Source organism: Arachis ipaensis, chromosome B9 (assembly GCF_059453495.1).
Source record: "Arachis ipaensis isolate K30076 ecotype BB chromosome B9, ASM5945349v1, whole genome shotgun sequence".
NCBI classification, from domain to species: domain Eukaryota; kingdom Viridiplantae; phylum Streptophyta; class Magnoliopsida; order Fabales; family Fabaceae; genus Arachis; species Arachis ipaensis.
Window position 1 is genome coordinate 21569369 of NC_142444.1, and position 18363 is coordinate 21587731.

At 30.7% G+C, this 18363-nt stretch overlaps 1 protein-coding gene across 4 annotated transcripts; it reads right to left on the reverse strand.

The window, feature by feature from the left end:
- Nucleotides 1–7987: 7987 nt before the first annotated feature.
- On the reverse strand, nt 7988–18337 carry LOC107615163 (phosphoinositide phosphatase SAC2). Of its 4 annotated transcripts, none has more exons than XM_021112299.2 (17): nt 17708–18325; nt 15914–16118; nt 15628–15793; nt 14687–14912; nt 14246–14322; nt 13773–13960; nt 13581–13678; nt 13339–13472; nt 13128–13256; nt 12555–12918; nt 11247–11368; nt 10746–10859; nt 10314–10478; nt 9838–9981; nt 9483–9581; nt 9086–9173; nt 7988–8461 (listed from the first exon to the last, which is right to left on the reverse strand). In XM_021112299.2, exons 1-17 carry the CDS (start codon nt 17813–17815, stop codon nt 8369–8371), a joined length of 2520 nt encoding a protein of 839 aa, XP_020967958.2. In that variant the 5' UTR covers nt 17816–18325; the 3' UTR covers nt 7988–8368. The 4 variants fall into 4 exon arrangements, with proteins under 4 accessions (XP_020967958.2, XP_020967957.2, XP_088354438.1 ...); XM_021112298.2 differs by having other exon boundaries at nt 13128–13259; XM_088498312.1 differs by lacking the exon at nt 9483–9581 and having other exon boundaries at nt 13128–13259; nt 17708–18337.
- Between the last annotated feature and the right edge of the window lie 26 nt (nt 18338–18363).

The following is an 18363-nucleotide window of genomic DNA, read 5'->3' on the forward strand; positions in this document are numbered from 1 at the left end:
GATCGTAGGGGACAAAAGTCTCCATCGACTAAGAAGACCAGGATCTCCATAAATAAAAAATCAAATAATGAGATTTTTAATTATTATTTTCATGTGAAAGAGTTTAGTTTATTACTAATAATTAATTTAATATTCGTTATATAAAATTTGAAATGATTTAACTTTTATATTTTTTATTAGGTGTTAAGTCTATTGCACAAATAGAAATAATTAATTTTTATACTTGCTATTTAAATATAATATTTTTTTCTCTCTGTGTATATAAAAATATAACTAGATATTAGCATAAAAGTTCATAAAAAAATATTAGCATAAAAAAATTATATTGATAGTTATAAAATTAACTCAAAATTAATTTTTTTAAACAATTAAATCTTAATTTTAACTCTTAATCATAACATTAGTATTCTGTTCAAATTATATTTAATAAATATTTGAAAGAAGAGAAATTAAAATATAGATTAGAAAGATAAGTAGTGAAAATTTAAAATTAAATAAAAAATTAAAAAATATGTATATAATAATAATATTTTTTATTTGAATTATATTATTTTGATAGTTTTATTTTTTGTAGAATAAAAAAATAGAAAAAAAATAGAGAATGAGAGAAAAGAGAGAGAAAGATAAAAATGAAGACGGAGAGAAGTTTGTTAATTTTGAAAAAAATAATTTATTTTAATTATAATACAAAATATCGAGTGACACATTTTGATTTCTCAAATTATTAATATAAAATATAAATTATATATAGAGTGGGAATGGTAGAGAGAAATAGAAAAAGAGAGAGATAGATGAGAGAATTCAGGAAGGGAATTTATTAATTTTTGAGGAAAATATTTCCTCTCAATTTTAATAAGAGAATATCATGAGTCACATTTGGTAATGAAATTAGATAATAACTAGTATTTTTATCCGTAATAACATTACAGAAATATAAATCTTTTAAAATTACGATTCACTTTGTTCTGACAGTATAGATTATGCATGGTACAAAAGATTTATAAAATCAAACTACTTTTACAAAAAAAAGTCGTAGGTTGACAAAAGTCTCTGGCTAAGAAGACCAAGGTTTTGTAGATAAAAAATCAAATAATAAGATTTTTAGTTATTAGTAAAGAGAAATAGAAAAATAGAGAGAGGTAGATGAGAGAATTTAGGAAGAGAGTTTATTAATTTTGAAAAAAAAAATATTTTCTCTCAATTTTAATAAGATAATGTCATATTAAATATTTAATTATTAAATTAGATAGTAATATATGATACATAATATAGATATATTTTAATTTTAATTTTAATGCAATTAAAGAATGTCATGTTGCATATTTTGATTTTCAAATTAGTAATTAGTCATTAATATTGATAATGATATATAAAATAGATAGAGAGATTGAAGGAATGAGAGAAATAGAGAAAGAAAGAGGGATGAGGGGAGAACTCTTTAATTTTGGAGGGAAAGATTTAATTTCAATGGCAATGAGAAAGTGACATGTGGTACATTTTGGTTTGTAAAATTAGTAAGGAGGAGGAAAGAATTCTTTAATTTTGGAGGGAAAGATTTAATTTCAATTACAATGAGAGAGTGATATGTGGCACATTTTTGTTGTAAAATTAGTAAGGAGGAGAGGAGAATTCTTTAGTTTTGGAAGGAAAGATTTTATTCCAATTACAATGAGAAAGTGACATGTGGTGCATTTTTATTGTAAAATTAGAAATATATAACAGATAGATATAATAGATATATAAATGTATAATAAATTATATATAGAGTGAGAAGTGTAGAGAGAAATAGAAAAAATAGAGAGAGTTGGATAAGAGAATTTAGGAAAAGAATTTATTAATTTTGGAGGAAAATATTTTTTTCTCAAATTTAATAAGAGTGTCATGTGACACATTTTGTTATTAAATTAGATAGTAATATATAATATAATATAATATATAATATAGCTATATTTCAATTTTAATTTTAATTTCAATGAAATTAAAGAATGTCATGTTGTATATTTTGAATGTCAAATTTGGAATTAGCCATTGATATCGATAATGATATATAAAAGAGATAGAGTGATTAAAAGAATGAGAGGGATGGATAAACGAAGAGGGAGGAAGGGAGAACTCTTTAATTTTGAAGGGAAATATTTAATTTCAATTGCAATAAGAGAGTCATATGTGACATATTTTGGTTGTAAAATTAGTGGCGAGAAAAAAAGAACTCATTAATTTGGAAGAGAAAGATTTGATTTTAATTGCAATGAGAGAGTGACGTGTGACACATTTTAACTGTAAAATTAGTAGAAAAAAAGGTAAAATTTTTTAATTTAAAAAAAAATAATTTTAATTATAATAAAAAAAATAATATAAGATATATTTTGGTTATAAAATTAATAATATATAATATAGATAATAATAGATTTCTATCTGACACTGCATCTTGGCCGCCGTAAGAAACTCAACAATCGCTAAGCTCATCCTGGATGTGGTATACTGATAAATTGTATTTGTGATTTTGGATGCATATACAAAACTAATGAAGTTGGACGTTGGAAATTAAGTAGTCAAAAATAGAGATTTAAATGTTCAAATCAAATCATCCACCATCAACTCCTTCTTTCTGAATACCGAGCTCTAACATTTGCGCAGAAAGAGATTATGTGAATTCAGCAATGGTTGAAAGAGTTACAAGTTCCTCAAAATATTCCGCTAACGACTTATTGTGATAATCTGAGCACATGCCACTTGGCTGCCATTCCAGTGCTTCACAGTCGCTGCAAACACTTGGAAACGGACTTATATTTCTTTTTTTTTTTTTGTGACTAGACTTATATTTCATTTGGAACTAACTACACCACTTTCCATCACTTTATTTGATAAAAAATATTATTTGTATATTAAAATTAGTTACTAAAATTAGTCACTAATATATTTGTGTATAAATATTAGTATTTATTTATTTTAATATATATTTATAATTTAATATATATTTTATATTAGTAACTAATTTTAGTAATTAATTTTAATATACACCTAGTTATTATTTGATAGATTTACATCCAAGTTTAGGTCGGGAATAAAAACCCACCAACGCGAGGGGGTATTTAGGACAATGAGCAAAGCAGTGTTTAGGATGGTTAGTTAGGAAGTGAAAGTGTGAAACTATAAGGCACGGACTCAGTAACAACAATGAGAGACTACTTGTTCCCAATGTGTTTTTAACCTTTTCTTTTTTTTTAAATATATATAATATGTCTTTATTTTAAATTTTAAATGACTCTATTATAAATAAATTAAATTTAATTGACCAAAATTTTAAATTTATTTTTTTTTATTTTTTTATTGTTTTAACTATTATTTAAGATAATCAAATTTAGTTTTTGTTCTATCACTCTTTTATTCTTTTAAATTCTCTTTTTATTTTTATATTTTCAACATTCTTTTGGCATTTCTTTTTCTAATAGTCATCTTATCTTCATTAAAAGATAAATTTTAAATTCTCCATATTTTTTTTTATATAATTCTCTATAACTCTATTTATCTTTTAATTTTATTATTTTTCTTTTTGATATTTTTAATTACAAATTTTAACAATTATAATTTAAGTATTAATCTAATATTTTATTCTCTTCATTTATGATTTTATATATTTTATTTTATTCTTAATTTATTCATCTTTATTACTTTATTTTTTATCTTTTGTTCTATTATATATACCTATGTTGTGTATAAAATTTTTAAATAAATTAATTAATTTACTAATTTAAAATATTTTTTATTTTTAAAAGTAATAATAAAAAATATTTTAATTTCAATACATAATTAAACAAATATATAAAATTTCTTATCTAATATTATATCAAAATTAAATTTAAAAATATATAACAAATTTAATTATTTAAAAAAATTATAAATTAAGTTTTATTATTTTATATAAATATATTTTTTATATACAAATTTAAATTTTTTAATATTTATATATAATTTTAATTTTAAATTATAAATATTAATATATCATTAGACATTAATATATCAACTATTTAATTTTTTATTATTAAATATATATAAAAAAATAATAAAATAATAAATTATTTATAATTTAATTAAAATATTTTAAATTTAAATTTTAAAAATAAAAAAATAATTTTTTTATAAATTATATATAATAAATAATATATTTTAAGAATAAAAGTATTCATTAAGTCGAGCTCTAGTCTTGAGTCACTGTGTGGATGTATATTGGCGTGTGGCTCTGGTCTGGATACTGTGATTTCATTCAGTCAAGGATAAGTGTTTTTTCATCAATTCATACTTTCTAGTCTCCGTTTTGTACTTACCTTGCTGCGACTCTGTCCAAGAGCTTTGAGCTCTTTCTAGCTTTGTTCAGTAAACCTCACAAACAGAAAGATCTCATCGTAGGAAAAAAATATTGCTAAGTTCAATCCAACGACCCACATTTTTAAATTTTGAATTCTTTTTAAATTATAAAAGTTATAAAAGTTATAAAAGTTATAAATTATTTTAAATTATTCAATTTTTCTGACCAATCTCGTCAACAGCAATAGATTAATTTTTTTATTTTTTCAACAAAATTGTTTTGAACTTTTCTTTTTTGGATATACACACTCAGAGATTTTTTATTTTAATAAATAAAATAAATGTAATATTTACCGAAATAAATATTTTTACGAGAATTTATCGATTTAAATTTTTTTGTCATATCTCGTTTACAGATGAATTTTCAAACGAGATACGTAAAAAATCATTTCATTTACAGATATGACAAAAAAAAATTAAATTGACAAATTCAAGTTGAAAGTTGAAACCCATTTTAGCTCTTAAAATTTTTGATGGGCTTCAATTTCGACCCCTAAATTTATAGTTACTCAATTAACACCCTCAAATATTAGATTGTGTCCCACGTTTGCCCTTGTAACTAGGGGTGTGCATGGCTCGGTCTGGCCCGAAGACCCGACCCGACCCCGAACACTTTAGGAACTATTTTGGTGTGATTTCACCGGGTCTAGGGTCGGGTAAGGGTCTTAAAAATAGACCCTATCATTATTTCGGGTCGGGTCCGGACCATGGCTCGGGTCACCCGAAATCGGCCCAGTGGCCCGGTCATCATACACAATTAATATCTTGTGTTATTAGTTGATGAATGATGGCTATTTTTACGTGGAATTTAAGTATAGTAAACCTTAATATTTTGTGTTATTAGTTATTATAAGACTATAAGTTAATGTTTTATGTTTAAAATGCATAAGATTTTAGACTAATGCATAATATTGTGTTATTTGTATTGATTTAAATATTTGGAGTTATTAGACAATATTAATATTGATTATGGTTATGCTTTAATTTTAGAGAAGAGTTGGTTCTTGTTATATTTTTCTAAGTGAATTTTACCATGTCAAATAATGGTTGGAGTTTTGGAAATTTGGATATTTTCACATGCTAGCTTATAAGAAGGTATCAAGGTAATGTAATGTTAACAACTCGACTTTCACCCGGTTTTCACCCGATTTTTACCCGGTATAATTGTGGCCCGAAAGTGTATAGGTTTCATCGGGTCTAGGGCCGGGTTCGGGTCTAATAAATAGGCCCCGTATATATTTCGGACCGGGTCTGGGTCACATCAAATCCAGTTTCACCCGGCCCATGCACACCCCTTACCTGTAACTATCTCCGTTAATGGAAATCTGATGTGACATGTTAAATTGATAGAGTGTGTATCCACGTGGCACCCAACTTGCCAGAATGGATGTGTGATGAATGAATGATGTGGCAAAAGTTGAATGAACTCAAGTCTCGAACATATTAGAAAAAGAGAGCTGCAAATTGAGTTGGGTGCCACGTGGATACACACTGTCTAACGTGCTTCATCAGATCTCCATTAACAGAGATAGCTACAGGGACAAGCGTGAGACACAATCAAATATTTGGAGGTGTTAATTAGGTAATTATAAATTTAGGGGTCGAAATTGAAGCCGGTCAAAAATTTCAAGAGTTAAAATGAATTTCAACTCAATAAATTCTCATAAAAATATTTATTTCGGTAAATATTACATTTATTTTATTTATTAAAATAAAAAATTCACACACTCAAACACACTAAGGCTTGGTTTGGTAAAGCTTTTACTTTTCAAAAGTAGCTTATAAAAGTTAACTTTTAAAAGATGGCTTTTTAAAAGTTGTAGCATTTATGTTTGGTAAATTAAATTAAAAATAGCTTTTAATAAATACAAGCAACAACAATTGCGTTTGGTAAAATAGCTTTTAAAATTTAAAAATACTATAATAGACATAAATGCAAACATTAAATTTGAAAATTAGTTAACATATGAGGTTATATTAGACTTTTAAATTTTCAAAAGCACAAGCCAACTTTGAAAAGCTCTACCTTAGGTGCTTTCAAAAGTACCCCGATCTTTTAAAAACTGTAAGCACAAGTACATGATCTTTTTAATTTACCAAAAACAAAACGAGGAGTTTGAACTTTTAAAAAATACAAACACCTTTTCAAAAAGTTTTACCAAACCAAACCTAAATCAGCTAGTGCTAGGCTAGGAGTGGGAATCGCAAACTAATTTGCCACTCCTGCCTCAGCCACGTTTCAGTTATTTTATTATCAAAAAAATCATGTAATGAGTTCATTTTTTTTGTACTGGGCCAAAGAAAAATGTACCAATTGTAAACTTGGGCTAAAACTATAAAAGAAACATATGAAATATCTAGTATTAAAAATCCAAAACTCCAATACGAAACATTCCCATAAAACTATAAAAGAAACATATGAAATATCTAGTATAAAAAATCTAAAACTCCAATAAATGAAACATTCTGATAAAACTATAAAAGAAACATTCGAAAGTCATGCAAGCAGTCTTTTAACGTGATCCAAAAGCTCTACCTTAGGTGCTTTCAAAAGTACCCCGATCTTTTAAAAACTGTAAGCACAAGTACATGATCTTTTTAATTTACCAAAAACAAAACGAGGAGTTTGAACTTTTAAAAAATACAAACACCTTTTCAAAAAGTTTTACCAAACCAAACCTAAATCAGCTAGTGCTAGGCTAGGAGTGGGAATCGCAAACTAATTTGCCACTCCTGCCTCAGCCACGTTTCAGTTATTTTATTATCAAAAAAATCATGTAATGAGTTCATTTTTTTTTGTACTGGGCCAAAGAAAAATGTACCAATTGTAAACTTGGGCTAAAACTATAAAAGAAACATATGAAATATCTAGTATTAAAAATCCAAAACTCCAATACGAAACATTCCCATAAAACTATAAAAGAAACATATGAAATATCTAGTATAAAAAATCTAAAACTCCAATAAATGAAACATTCTGATAAAACTATAAAAGAAACATTCGAAAGTCATGCAAGCAGTCTTTTAACGTGATGATCATAGTGAAATGGTTATGTGAATAATAATTGATTATTTTAATTTAAGAAATGATCCAAATTCAATTGGTTTGATTATTGATACCGTTGAAATGATTCATGAAGAGTGTTTTTTGTTTTTATTTTATAATTTACATTACTAGGAAAAAAAAATCTGAAAAACAAAATTCAAAGAAAGACATGTATTTCAAAATTATTGAGCAAGCACAAAAATTTTATAACTAATTGATTGAGATCCCATATGAAAATTTGGCTGATGTTTGATATCAAAATATTGTTCCTATAGTGGGATTATAATTTTGTTAAAAAAGAGTCTAGGAAGCAAACTACATCATTAACAAACTCAAGCTAATCTTTTGAATTTTTAATTTTAAAATTCGAATTGAAGGAAAATAGTATCCTTTGAGGACATGTTACGCTGCAAGAGTCGCCAGTGCATCTACTAATATTTCTGAAAGTACTTTAAAGATTTAATGATTTTATTTCTACAAATATTCAGAAAATTAGTTAGTTCACCAAAAATATTTTCTTATAATCATCTTGTTTCTACTGAAATAAAGAAAATTCACCCGTAAAACCACTGATAATAATCCGAGCATAATCTATCATGTTTCTCTCTTTAATTTTGAAAAATGAAAATTTATATACACGGTTCCATGATTATCCCAGGAATAATGCACCTAACAGGACTTAATGGAAGGTAGAAAAATGAATTTACCTATTGACATCTACATTTACCTCCCACATAGACGCTCCATTTTAGGTAAAAAACTAAAAATTATAGAAATTGCTACCAAAGTGCCCTTTCAAAAAAATCAGCTTCTCTCAGCTGTTGTCACTTCTATATTATATATTATTCTTTAGGATGATATCTTACCCTTTATTTTTTTTTTTCTGTACAGCAAAGTCAAGAACCCACATCCTTCGGATGGGGATGATGGAGGTCATGACTAATGACATCAATGGTCTCAAACAAAAAGCATCTCTCCATAATTTACCCATCGTTCAAAGCTTTCAGAATATTTGCCTTGTTTATGGAGCTCTTCCACACTCTGCCTCCCCTGAAACACGTTAAAAACATAATTTAATTCCCATTTTCAGTGTCAACTTTATGCACATGAATCAGGTTCTCACATCGTTAGAAGAATTTTACTTTGATATTAATAACAAAATACTTCATAGGTTACAGTCCAAGAAAAAAAAAAAACCGAGAGGTCAAACTTGGGTTGGTGGTTAAAATGGGGTGAAACTTTTTATAGATGAGCTTGGTTGGTGTATATTTTACACATAAAAACCTGTCAATGAAATTTTTTTTCTCTATTATCATCCCCAGCAAACCCTTGATGTTATAAACCATGGCTAGATTATGAGAAGCGAGTTTAACACAGATGGTGGATGAAGATCAAATAAAGCTAGCAAAAAAGATGAATATACAACAAAACAAAGACCTTGAACTTTCTTAGTCCAGCACAAACTGTGATAATAAATGTGCACTATCTAGTTAATGTTCGAACTACAATTTTAGGAAAAACTCATTGGTGAGTATTAATAACTAGGGAATGAAATGCTATGAAAATTATTTCTTCTTCTTTTAATCGACAACAACTCGTTAATATAAATATTTCATAAATTAAAGGAAATTATGATATTGTGTGATAAATCTCGACATAACAATGCATGCTAACCTTCATGCTGGATCCAGAGTCACTAGCAGATGTATTTATCTCAGTTCTTAGCTCATTAACAATATTCTCTGATGAGATGCTGGTTGACCTGTAGTCATAATAAAAAAAAATGTAGTTGGTCAATCATCACAATCAAACAAATTATTATTCGAAGATAGGGTCAAATTTAATGACGATCCACTATAACCGCGTCAATTGACACTAGACATGGAAAGTCCAAACCAATCCCCAAATTCAGTTATAGAAAAATAAATAAATAAATCAATATCCTCCTGAGAATTCCTCCAGCATAAAGCTGAAAGATAATAAACTAGAATTCAGTAACTTTCTCATGACAAATAAATTTGTTTCATTAAAATGCTAATAGCAGGAGATGAGTGAAGTTTTCTATATATACCACTGGCTGGAAACCTTAACGTTTGCTAATAAATGTCTTCCCTCCCTCTTTATTTTCTCTTCCAAAGTCAAAATATTCCTCCCCATAATTGCATGAGATCTGAGTATTGCATAAACAAAAAGCTGACAGGACTTTAGTTCCTCACTGGTTATTTATTTTATTTTCAATTCATAGATGAACCTCCCAAAGGAATTGAAATTTAGTTATGCTATGACAAAAGTATCTCCTCGTTCTCAGAACCCCTCTATGATCGATCAAGATTTGATGACCACATTTTGAATCGTTAAGTGAAAGAAAAGTGGCAAGAATATGACATATGTATATCAGCAAGCACTGATCAAAGTTTTAGAACTACCTTTCAAGTAATTCCTCTTCACAAGAGTTTCCAGAAGATGAAAGCCAGTCCAAATCTACGAAGTTGGAGCAGTCTCCGTGTTCATCATAACAAATGTGATCAGTGTCGCAATACTGGTCCTTGACCATTCCCCCATATATAAGCCTGTATAATATTGATAAACACAACAGTTAGAAGATTTTGATGTCTTGCATAAATCACAATAGGATCAATCAATGACTGCATTAGACAACCTTATCAATATTATATGGGAAATCCTGAAAAGCTTCTCAATAATTTTCAGTTTTTCACCAAACAATCAAGAAGGAAGATAATTGTTTAAATGCAATTTGAACTAAAGAAGTTACAAATGGAAACTTCTATTAGAATTTAGAAACTCAAATATTTGGCAAACAGACAGCTATTCAGTATAAACCCCCAGTGTCTAAACATGGCTATGAGATTTTTTGCATTATGAAAAAGGTCAATTATGATACCTGCAATGACATATAGCACTTCCACAGGTAAAGATGTCTGGGGTGGACTCTGAATGCCGATGCTTGTCAGGTATGTTAGACGACTGCTGACAATTTGTGACATTCAAGTCCCTAATTGTGCTGTCCTTAATGTTACCATCGGAAAGTGATCGTCTAATAGTTGGCCTACCATAATAAAAGAATAGCATTATAGACCCCCTGCCAAGGCAAGGTTTAATATATTTTTATTTAATAAATCCGTGAGGGACAGATAAAGTGTATTCTCATGTACTTGGGTAACTTCTTTGGAATGAAATATTTACAAGGTCATGTGAAATCCTTCACCTCTAATGGGATGAAAAAAATACAGATGAAACACACTTCTCCTTCAGATGCTTCCCTAATCATGATAACACCAAAAAAAATCGTGTAACTAAACAACCCATTATATACCTGACATTTTCATCTTCCGGGAATGCACCACGCTTTCCAACAGTGAGATGTTGATCTGAATCTAACTCCCACAATGCCGGTTTTCCCTGGTGTGGCTGAAAATGCCCCAAAAATCTGACAAGAAAAACAGTATCAAATACAACATAAGTTAATTCATCCCAATGAAAATAGCATGCATATCGATATAACAATCAATTTGGTCCTGTAGTTTTCGCCTGCTAATCAATTTGATCGCAAAGTTTGAAAACTTATCAATTTGTTTCCAAGTTTTATAACTGAGAATCAAGTTAGCGGGATTGACCATCAAGTTCCGTGTGGCATATTGACGTGGTATACTAACGATTATAAAACTCATGAATCAAATTGATTAGCAGGTGAAAACTTAAGGACCAAATTGATTGTTTTCTCCATAAATATATAAATAACTAATGTTACACCAAATTTATTAAGGAAATGGTTATGTAAATATACTTTTAAAAAATGGGCTCTAATTTGACTCACATGTTGATTGCTTTTTGTTTATCACCATCGGCATATGTGTTGTTGTAATAGCGCTGCAGAGTTCGAAGAAATTCTTGGGATTGTGTTGCCGCCTTCCATTGACCTCTTCTCTCAGAAAATATCTGTACAGAAAGATCAAGAGAAAATAGGAAGAGTAAGAGGCAAGTTCATTACATAAGGTGCAGATCGCTACAACTGTCATGCATTGCATCAAGCGCTAGGAACAATCCTAGAGTCAAGCTAATGAGGTCATTTTCCACCTAACCCCCTCCTACACAATTCGAGACAGTGCGAATACGAATAGGTCGTTTAGATGTAGTGGAAACCTTGCAGAAATACCAATAATTAAGATCTCCACTTCTTGAATCAGAGAAATGCTAAGAAGAAAGGCCATACATTGAGAAGACAGGATGTACTATGCACAACATTAGTGGCTACTTAAGAGTGAAGCACCAAATACCATGCACCACTATGCATTGCATCGACTAAAAGGTGGCCCCAACCAAATGCTACAAGGCCCACAACAATCAAATGACAATTAAACAGGACCCATGACCATCACCAACTCTACTCGAAAGTTATTATTATTATTAGGGGTCTTATTGCCAATAACTCATTTTCCTAAGATATGAAATAAGATTTTGACACTGAATACTTGCATTTTCAAATTTATTATGGTAAAAAAAGGGTTAGGGATATATGTTTTTATATCTTGATGAAAAAGATGCATGAGAAATTCTACTAATTGTGAGAGCAATAACTACATCCATAAACTACCAAGACATGCAACAAATAAAACCCTACATCAGAAGCTTGTGAATGAAATACATGCCCTAGTAAGATAAGGCATGCTTTCATCAGAACATGGACCCTGCCTAGGAACATAATAAAAGCAACATGCTTTCAACAATAGGTTAACATATGTCATTTTAAATTTATGTAAAAAGTAAGATGTAGATGTTAGATAGAGAAGTCATTCATGAACCTTCACCTAAAAACTTAAGCCTTTGGAAAGTTGGTCTTTATGAACAGATGGTCGTGACTCATGAATTTGGTTGTCCTCACCCCTATATAAAAGTTAGATTTCAGCACAAGGAAGGTGATCCTGTGCATTGTCCATGCTTCAGGGCCATTTGGCTCTTGCATGAAGCAGAATGTTAGATTTAAGAATCATTCGCAGGTCTTCACTTAACAGCTTAAGCTTTTCGAATAGTTGATCCTTGACAGTAGATCCTGTCATCATGCACACGACTTTTGATCCCATACTGGACTTCATAATTCATGAAGCCCAAAGGTTGGAAAGGTTACCTTATTATGCGCTGCAGAGCCCCCATATTGAAAAGCTAATGTGTCACCCATGGACTCATAGACTGCCATTAATTCCTTCGCCAAAGAGTTATCAAGATCAATATATGGGGATTCACTGAATTCTAAAACTTGCAGCTGGCGTCCAAGTGCAGTTAGTCCATAAGCATATTGAGCAACATTAGTACGATCCAAGCAGTCTATGCAATTCGTTCTTAAGACCCCAGCTTGAAGCATCTCGGGTCTGACACTGTACTCTTTGTTCTCATCACCACTATAGTAACAATTATTAACTTCTGCTTCCCTATCAACATCCTTGTCCATGCTAGCTTGTTTTGTCAGAGAGTTACCAATGGAATTCTTATTCCTGCATTATATTAAATAAAATCACCAATAAAATTATTAACTAGTACTTCAAACAAAAAGCAATTATTAACTGCTGCAGAGACAAGCAGAAAAATTCCTGGTTATTGCTTAATATAAAAATCATCTAATAAATCATCAAAATATATAAAAAGTAATTCAATGGGAAAATACATCAGCAAACAGCATTCAAAGTGCTGTTATAGAACATACCCTGTGAAGGAATATTGGAACAGTCCCTCTGGTGTCAAGTTTGGTGTCAGGGAACAGTAGAAGACGCCAGTCAGCTTCAACGCATATGCAGCCACTTTCCCCAGTTGGGTCAACACATTAGTAGCTTTGCTGCTGAAGTAATTGATCCAATAAAGTCAAAATAACACCCAAGAATAAAAAACTGAAACGGTTGGAGGGAAGAGCAAGTTACCGTCTCGAGTGTCGATGCAAATCCCAATGGAGGAACCTCAGTCGATTTTCCCCTTTCATATTTTTGTTGATAGACCTAACAGCATTAGCAAACTCGGCTCGCAGAATAGTTTCTCGTGGCTTCTTCTCATGTGTCTTGAACAAAAAAAAAATGAAAATCAGAAAACATTCTAGTTTAGAGGTTAGACACAACCGAGAAATTCAATATTCCTAACTGTTCATTAGAAATGGGAAGCTGCCTACCTTAATCAAGTTCAATATGATAATTGGATTTCCATATCTCTTAACAAGATTTTCAAAATGAAGCCTTGTGGCTTCAAAGGTGTTGTCCTTCTTTGATACTAGAAAAAGAAAAAAGAAGCAAAAAAGCTCTCAGAAAAAATTACACAACAAGCAAGCCATAACAAGCAGAGAATAGTTGCTTCCATATCATACATATAATGTCAGGTTTTATGTTCAATGGAGAGGCTTCCTGAGACCAGAACAGAGGGATTGAACCCCGGATCTGCACCACAGAACTTATTTTCATCGGGCTTCCATCACGAGCATCTGCAAAGACTATCTGCTCTGTCTCAACATCATTAGCTACTCTTCCCTTTTCATTCACTCCTCGTTTCAGATATCTGCATCACAAGATACAGCAAGCAAGGAATATGTCAAGAAATAAGTAAGATAAAAATGCCAAAATTTGCAGGAAAATGCCAAGTTTCTGGGTGATAAATCACCCGTTTACATGAATTTCATGGATTGAAGTACTTGGCAGAAACCAGTAAAAAACCTCAATTAGAAAAATTAAAATGAAAACAAAAGCAGATGTATATCTTCAAGGACTGCAAGTGTAAGGAATTGAAACAGAATGTAGCTTTATCATGTGACAAACTCATATAAAGGATTGGAAAAGTACAAACCTTGTCCCAGCATAGTGCCGCGAGCGCCTAGCAATGATAGTCAAGTGAAAATCCCTGCCAGAAATAGAAAGTTTGACCTACACAGCATGCCATAAATGAACAACTGTCAACAAGAAAATGCATAACCTTTTATAAGGAATAGATATTTCTAGCATTTCTTTCTAGCACTTATAGGAGAGGCTTGATGACACCAATACAGCGATAAAAAATACTGCCTACATTAAATTAGCATTTTGTGTGAATACTACTAATCCATGGTTTCATGATTGCAGCATTAACTCTATCACATAAAATGCTAGCAATAGCATATACAAAGTTACATATGGTAAAAACTAGACATTTCAAATGAAATTAATATTGCTGATAAAGTACAACGAAATTAATATATAGAAGATAAAAACTAAACATATCCATTAGCCAAAAGGGGAGTCTGTTATGTACCTGTTTAAAAAAGCCATAAACTAAGGCAACTGTCCAGGAAGCATTCTGGAGATTATTCCTGACTCCACGAGTCAAAAACTCATTCCAAACAAACAGTGTTTCGTAAAGTGACTGTCCTGTTGTATTATGATCGGTTAAGTTCCTTTGAAGACTAAACATGACATTGTATGAGTAGCTGAAAAAGAAGTCCTTCGTAAGATCCACACTGCACAGAAGCTTCTTGTATCTAAGTCACAAGAGAAGAAAAGTAAAGCCCATTAATAAGATGGATTATTATATGACTAAATAAAAATGAAAACAAATAGTTATAAAATAAAATTGTTAAGCAATTAACTATAACCAACAGTATTGAAAAAAGATACAAAAGGAAACGAAAGCCATCTCCTGAGTGAAACCCTGGCAATACCTTGTCTCACTCAAAAAGTTACATTTACATCATAACAGCAATGAAGATTGCCCCTGTACATTTGCAGGAAATGAACTGACAATAAATGTATAACATGAAACGGATGATGGAGGTATACACTAAACGTACTACACAACTTGGAAATCTTGAAGAAGTATTATCATTTCTACTTCAAAAGAGACAATTAGAGAGTACCACAGAAAGATGATAGGGTTGACCTGAGGAAGCCCACATTGTGCATACACACTGAAGAGAGACAATCAACATATATGGTACAATAAAAAAATAAAACAAAAACAAAAACTAAGGAACAGAAAAAGGAAACCAAACTGTAGAATTCAACAAAGCTAAAATATGATGTTCTAACAGAATGTTTTCACTACACAACATAATGAACACAAATGAAAACCCACAATTTATAACATAACTCTCAACTATGTACAAACCACAGGGTATAGTTCTCAATGCTACACTCAGATGTCTCTTTATATGTGCTATAGACGTATTACAATTACATGCAAAATTGACTAAAGACCTGTTTTCATCCTTAGAATATGCCATTTTGGATCGCACAGTAGGATGTGGGATTGGAACCATTTCGCTCTTTGCGATACCATATATAGTGTGCCCACATATTGTGCCAATTTTCCTTCGCTTTGTTATGAGAAGCATGTAGTATGGCTCAAGAAACTTGACAAATCCTGGATAAAAAAAATATAATAAGATGACGGAACCCTTAATTACTATAGCCAGTATTTTGGGAAACAAGACCATAATAACAATTTTGTTCATATGAAGAAGATGATAGAAGATTCAATTACCAATGATTCCATAACAAGTTGTAACAAACTTCAGTCCCCCTATTGACTTGTTTCCTTCGTGTATGCGCCTTAGAAGGTCACAACACTCAATTTCTGAGTACACTGTCAAATCTTCAGTGATGTTTAGTTCCGTTGGATCCAATCTGTCAATCTTCAAGACCCTCCATGAGGTTCTGCTTTTGTCTCTTCCGATCATATAAAAGTTCTGCATGTAAAAAAGAATAATAATAAGAACACTGCAACATTGCACTATACATGTATAATGTGCATAGAGTCATAGACAAATTAAGAAGGATGATATTCTTAACAGGTAAAAGTACATCACAGCTATTAATGTATTAAAGAAATGGAAAGATGTAGCTTTGCTATAAATATCACTCCATATTAACGCAAAACTTTAGATTACAAGTGGTTTTTCTAATGTGAATGAATAGCGTTAAAAGTAACAGTAAAAAAGTTGAAACAAACTTTAGATTACAACAATAATTGTTGCAGTCCACCAACTTTTCTAAGAATTTAAACATATAAGTACAAAAATTATACCAGATGATTTTGTAAAGTAGCTACAATTGCTTGTCTTGCAAGAAACAAACCAACAACTTATCATTATGTTAGCTGATGAGAGAAAGAATGCTTGATATCTATCTAGAACACTATGAATTCTGTCCCTAAGCATAGAATACATGAGGAAAAAACAAACATAAAAAGTGAGAGAGATAGATGAAGGTGACAAATGCTGAAGATTAAGGTAAAGTCAAATTTAAGGATGTGACTATCAATTTTTGCCTTTTAGGTTTCACTTTCTAAAGAAGGAATGATGTGTGGGTTTAATTCAACTGTTTTGGGCCTTCTTTTGGATTTTGCCCCAACTTCATCAAAATTTCCAGATAATATTCGCATGACTACTCAATTTTTTTCCTGAAAAGGACAAGTAGTGGCAATCCTTCTAATAACAAAGGTCAGCAATATCAAATTCCAAAATTAGCAAAAATTACTATTTTGATTAGCAAGAAAACATTACTATATATGACCAGATTCATGCAATTGATGAAAGAACAGAGAGAAAGAACCCTAGTTTCCCTTTTAAGAAGAGCATAGTAAAAAAGTCAAGTATTGGCATAAACACAATCACTAGATATCACAGGCAGCTTTCACTGCTAAGCCAATCGAATTTAGTGCTAATAAAATCAAAGTGACAATTATGTTAATATATTTAATCATCCATCACACAAAATTGAAAAGGACATATTCAGCGAAAATGAACACGAAGCTAGCGAACAAGGTCAAATAGAATACACGAATTCACAAGCCATAAGCTATTTGCTACAGAATCATATGACAATCATATAGCATCAATGACATACATCATGAAAATCATAAATGAAAAAACAAATCACAATTATGGAAACCAATCAGAAGCATAAAAATCCAGATCAATGTCATCTTGTGAAAATTCTCAGATTTCACATACACAACAACTCATGAATCACACCTTAATAAACAGGAAACATCAAAATCCCAATTCAAAAAACACAAAAACAAAACTGCTCATAGAGAAAGAAAATACAAACCCATTTGATTATGAAAACATGAATTTGAAGAGAGAGAGAGAGAGAGAGAGAGAGAGAGAGAGAGATTACAGCATCTTTAAGAAACAAACAGAGAGAAACACGGTTATAGAAAAGAAAAGAAAAAGAAAAACAACGCCATAGGCAGATCATGGTCAAAAGACGAAGTAAGAAAAATGCATATATGAATTGAAATATTGAAAGGTTATAGAGAATCATCATATACCGAGCGAGTTTCATAGAGCCTGAACTTCTGCATGTAGCTGCACTTCAACTCAACTGCATCGTCAACAACAACAACACGGTTTTGAATCTTCTCCTTTTCTTCCTCCATCACAATTCAGATCCAGAGCTTCAACCTAAGCTCCTTGTTTTTTTTTTTTCTCTTAAATTACTCTCCGAAGAGAGATCAACACAAACAAAATACAAAAATAAAATTAAAAACACAACAAAAGAGCTTCTGTTTAATCAAATTAAACAGAAGCTCTTTAACAAAAGCGCAGCCAAAAGAGAAAACGAAAGGAAATTACAAAGCTCAAAATTTTACATCAATGGGAGAATAACATGAAGTTCTGTTTAGATACACAATGAGACAGAGAAGAAAAGAAAACAAAATAAAAAAGGGGAAAGGGAAGCAGGGAAAGAAATAGAAAAGCTGATGAATCAAGAAGGTGTTTGGTTTTGGGGAATGGAGAAGCGGAAAGAGAATCAGAAGCAGCTTTTTGGGTTGCAGAGGGCGCAGAGAAGAAAAGAAAGTGAAAAATGAATGAATGAATGAGATTGTCAGCGAAGAAAACAGAAGAAAAGGTCACAGCTTTGCCACAACAATGCATCCACACGATGTGAAAGAGAAAAATAGAAATTTCAAATAATAATAATATT

Excerpts from the sequence above, each read along its gene's own strand:
- LOC107615163 (XM_021112298.2), bottom strand. The coding sequence starts at position 17,815 with ATGGAGGAAGAAAAGGAGAAGATTCAAAACCGTGTTGTTGTTGTTGAC. Across the intron at positions 12,919-13,127 it reads TTCCAATATTCCTTCACAGG|GAATAAGAATTCCATTGGTA; the intron begins GTATGTTCTATA and ends AATATAATGCAG. Across the intron at positions 8,462-9,085 it reads ACTCTGGATCCAGCATGAAG|GGGAGGCAGAGTGTGGAAGA; the intron begins GTTAGCATGCAT and ends AACGTGTTTCAG.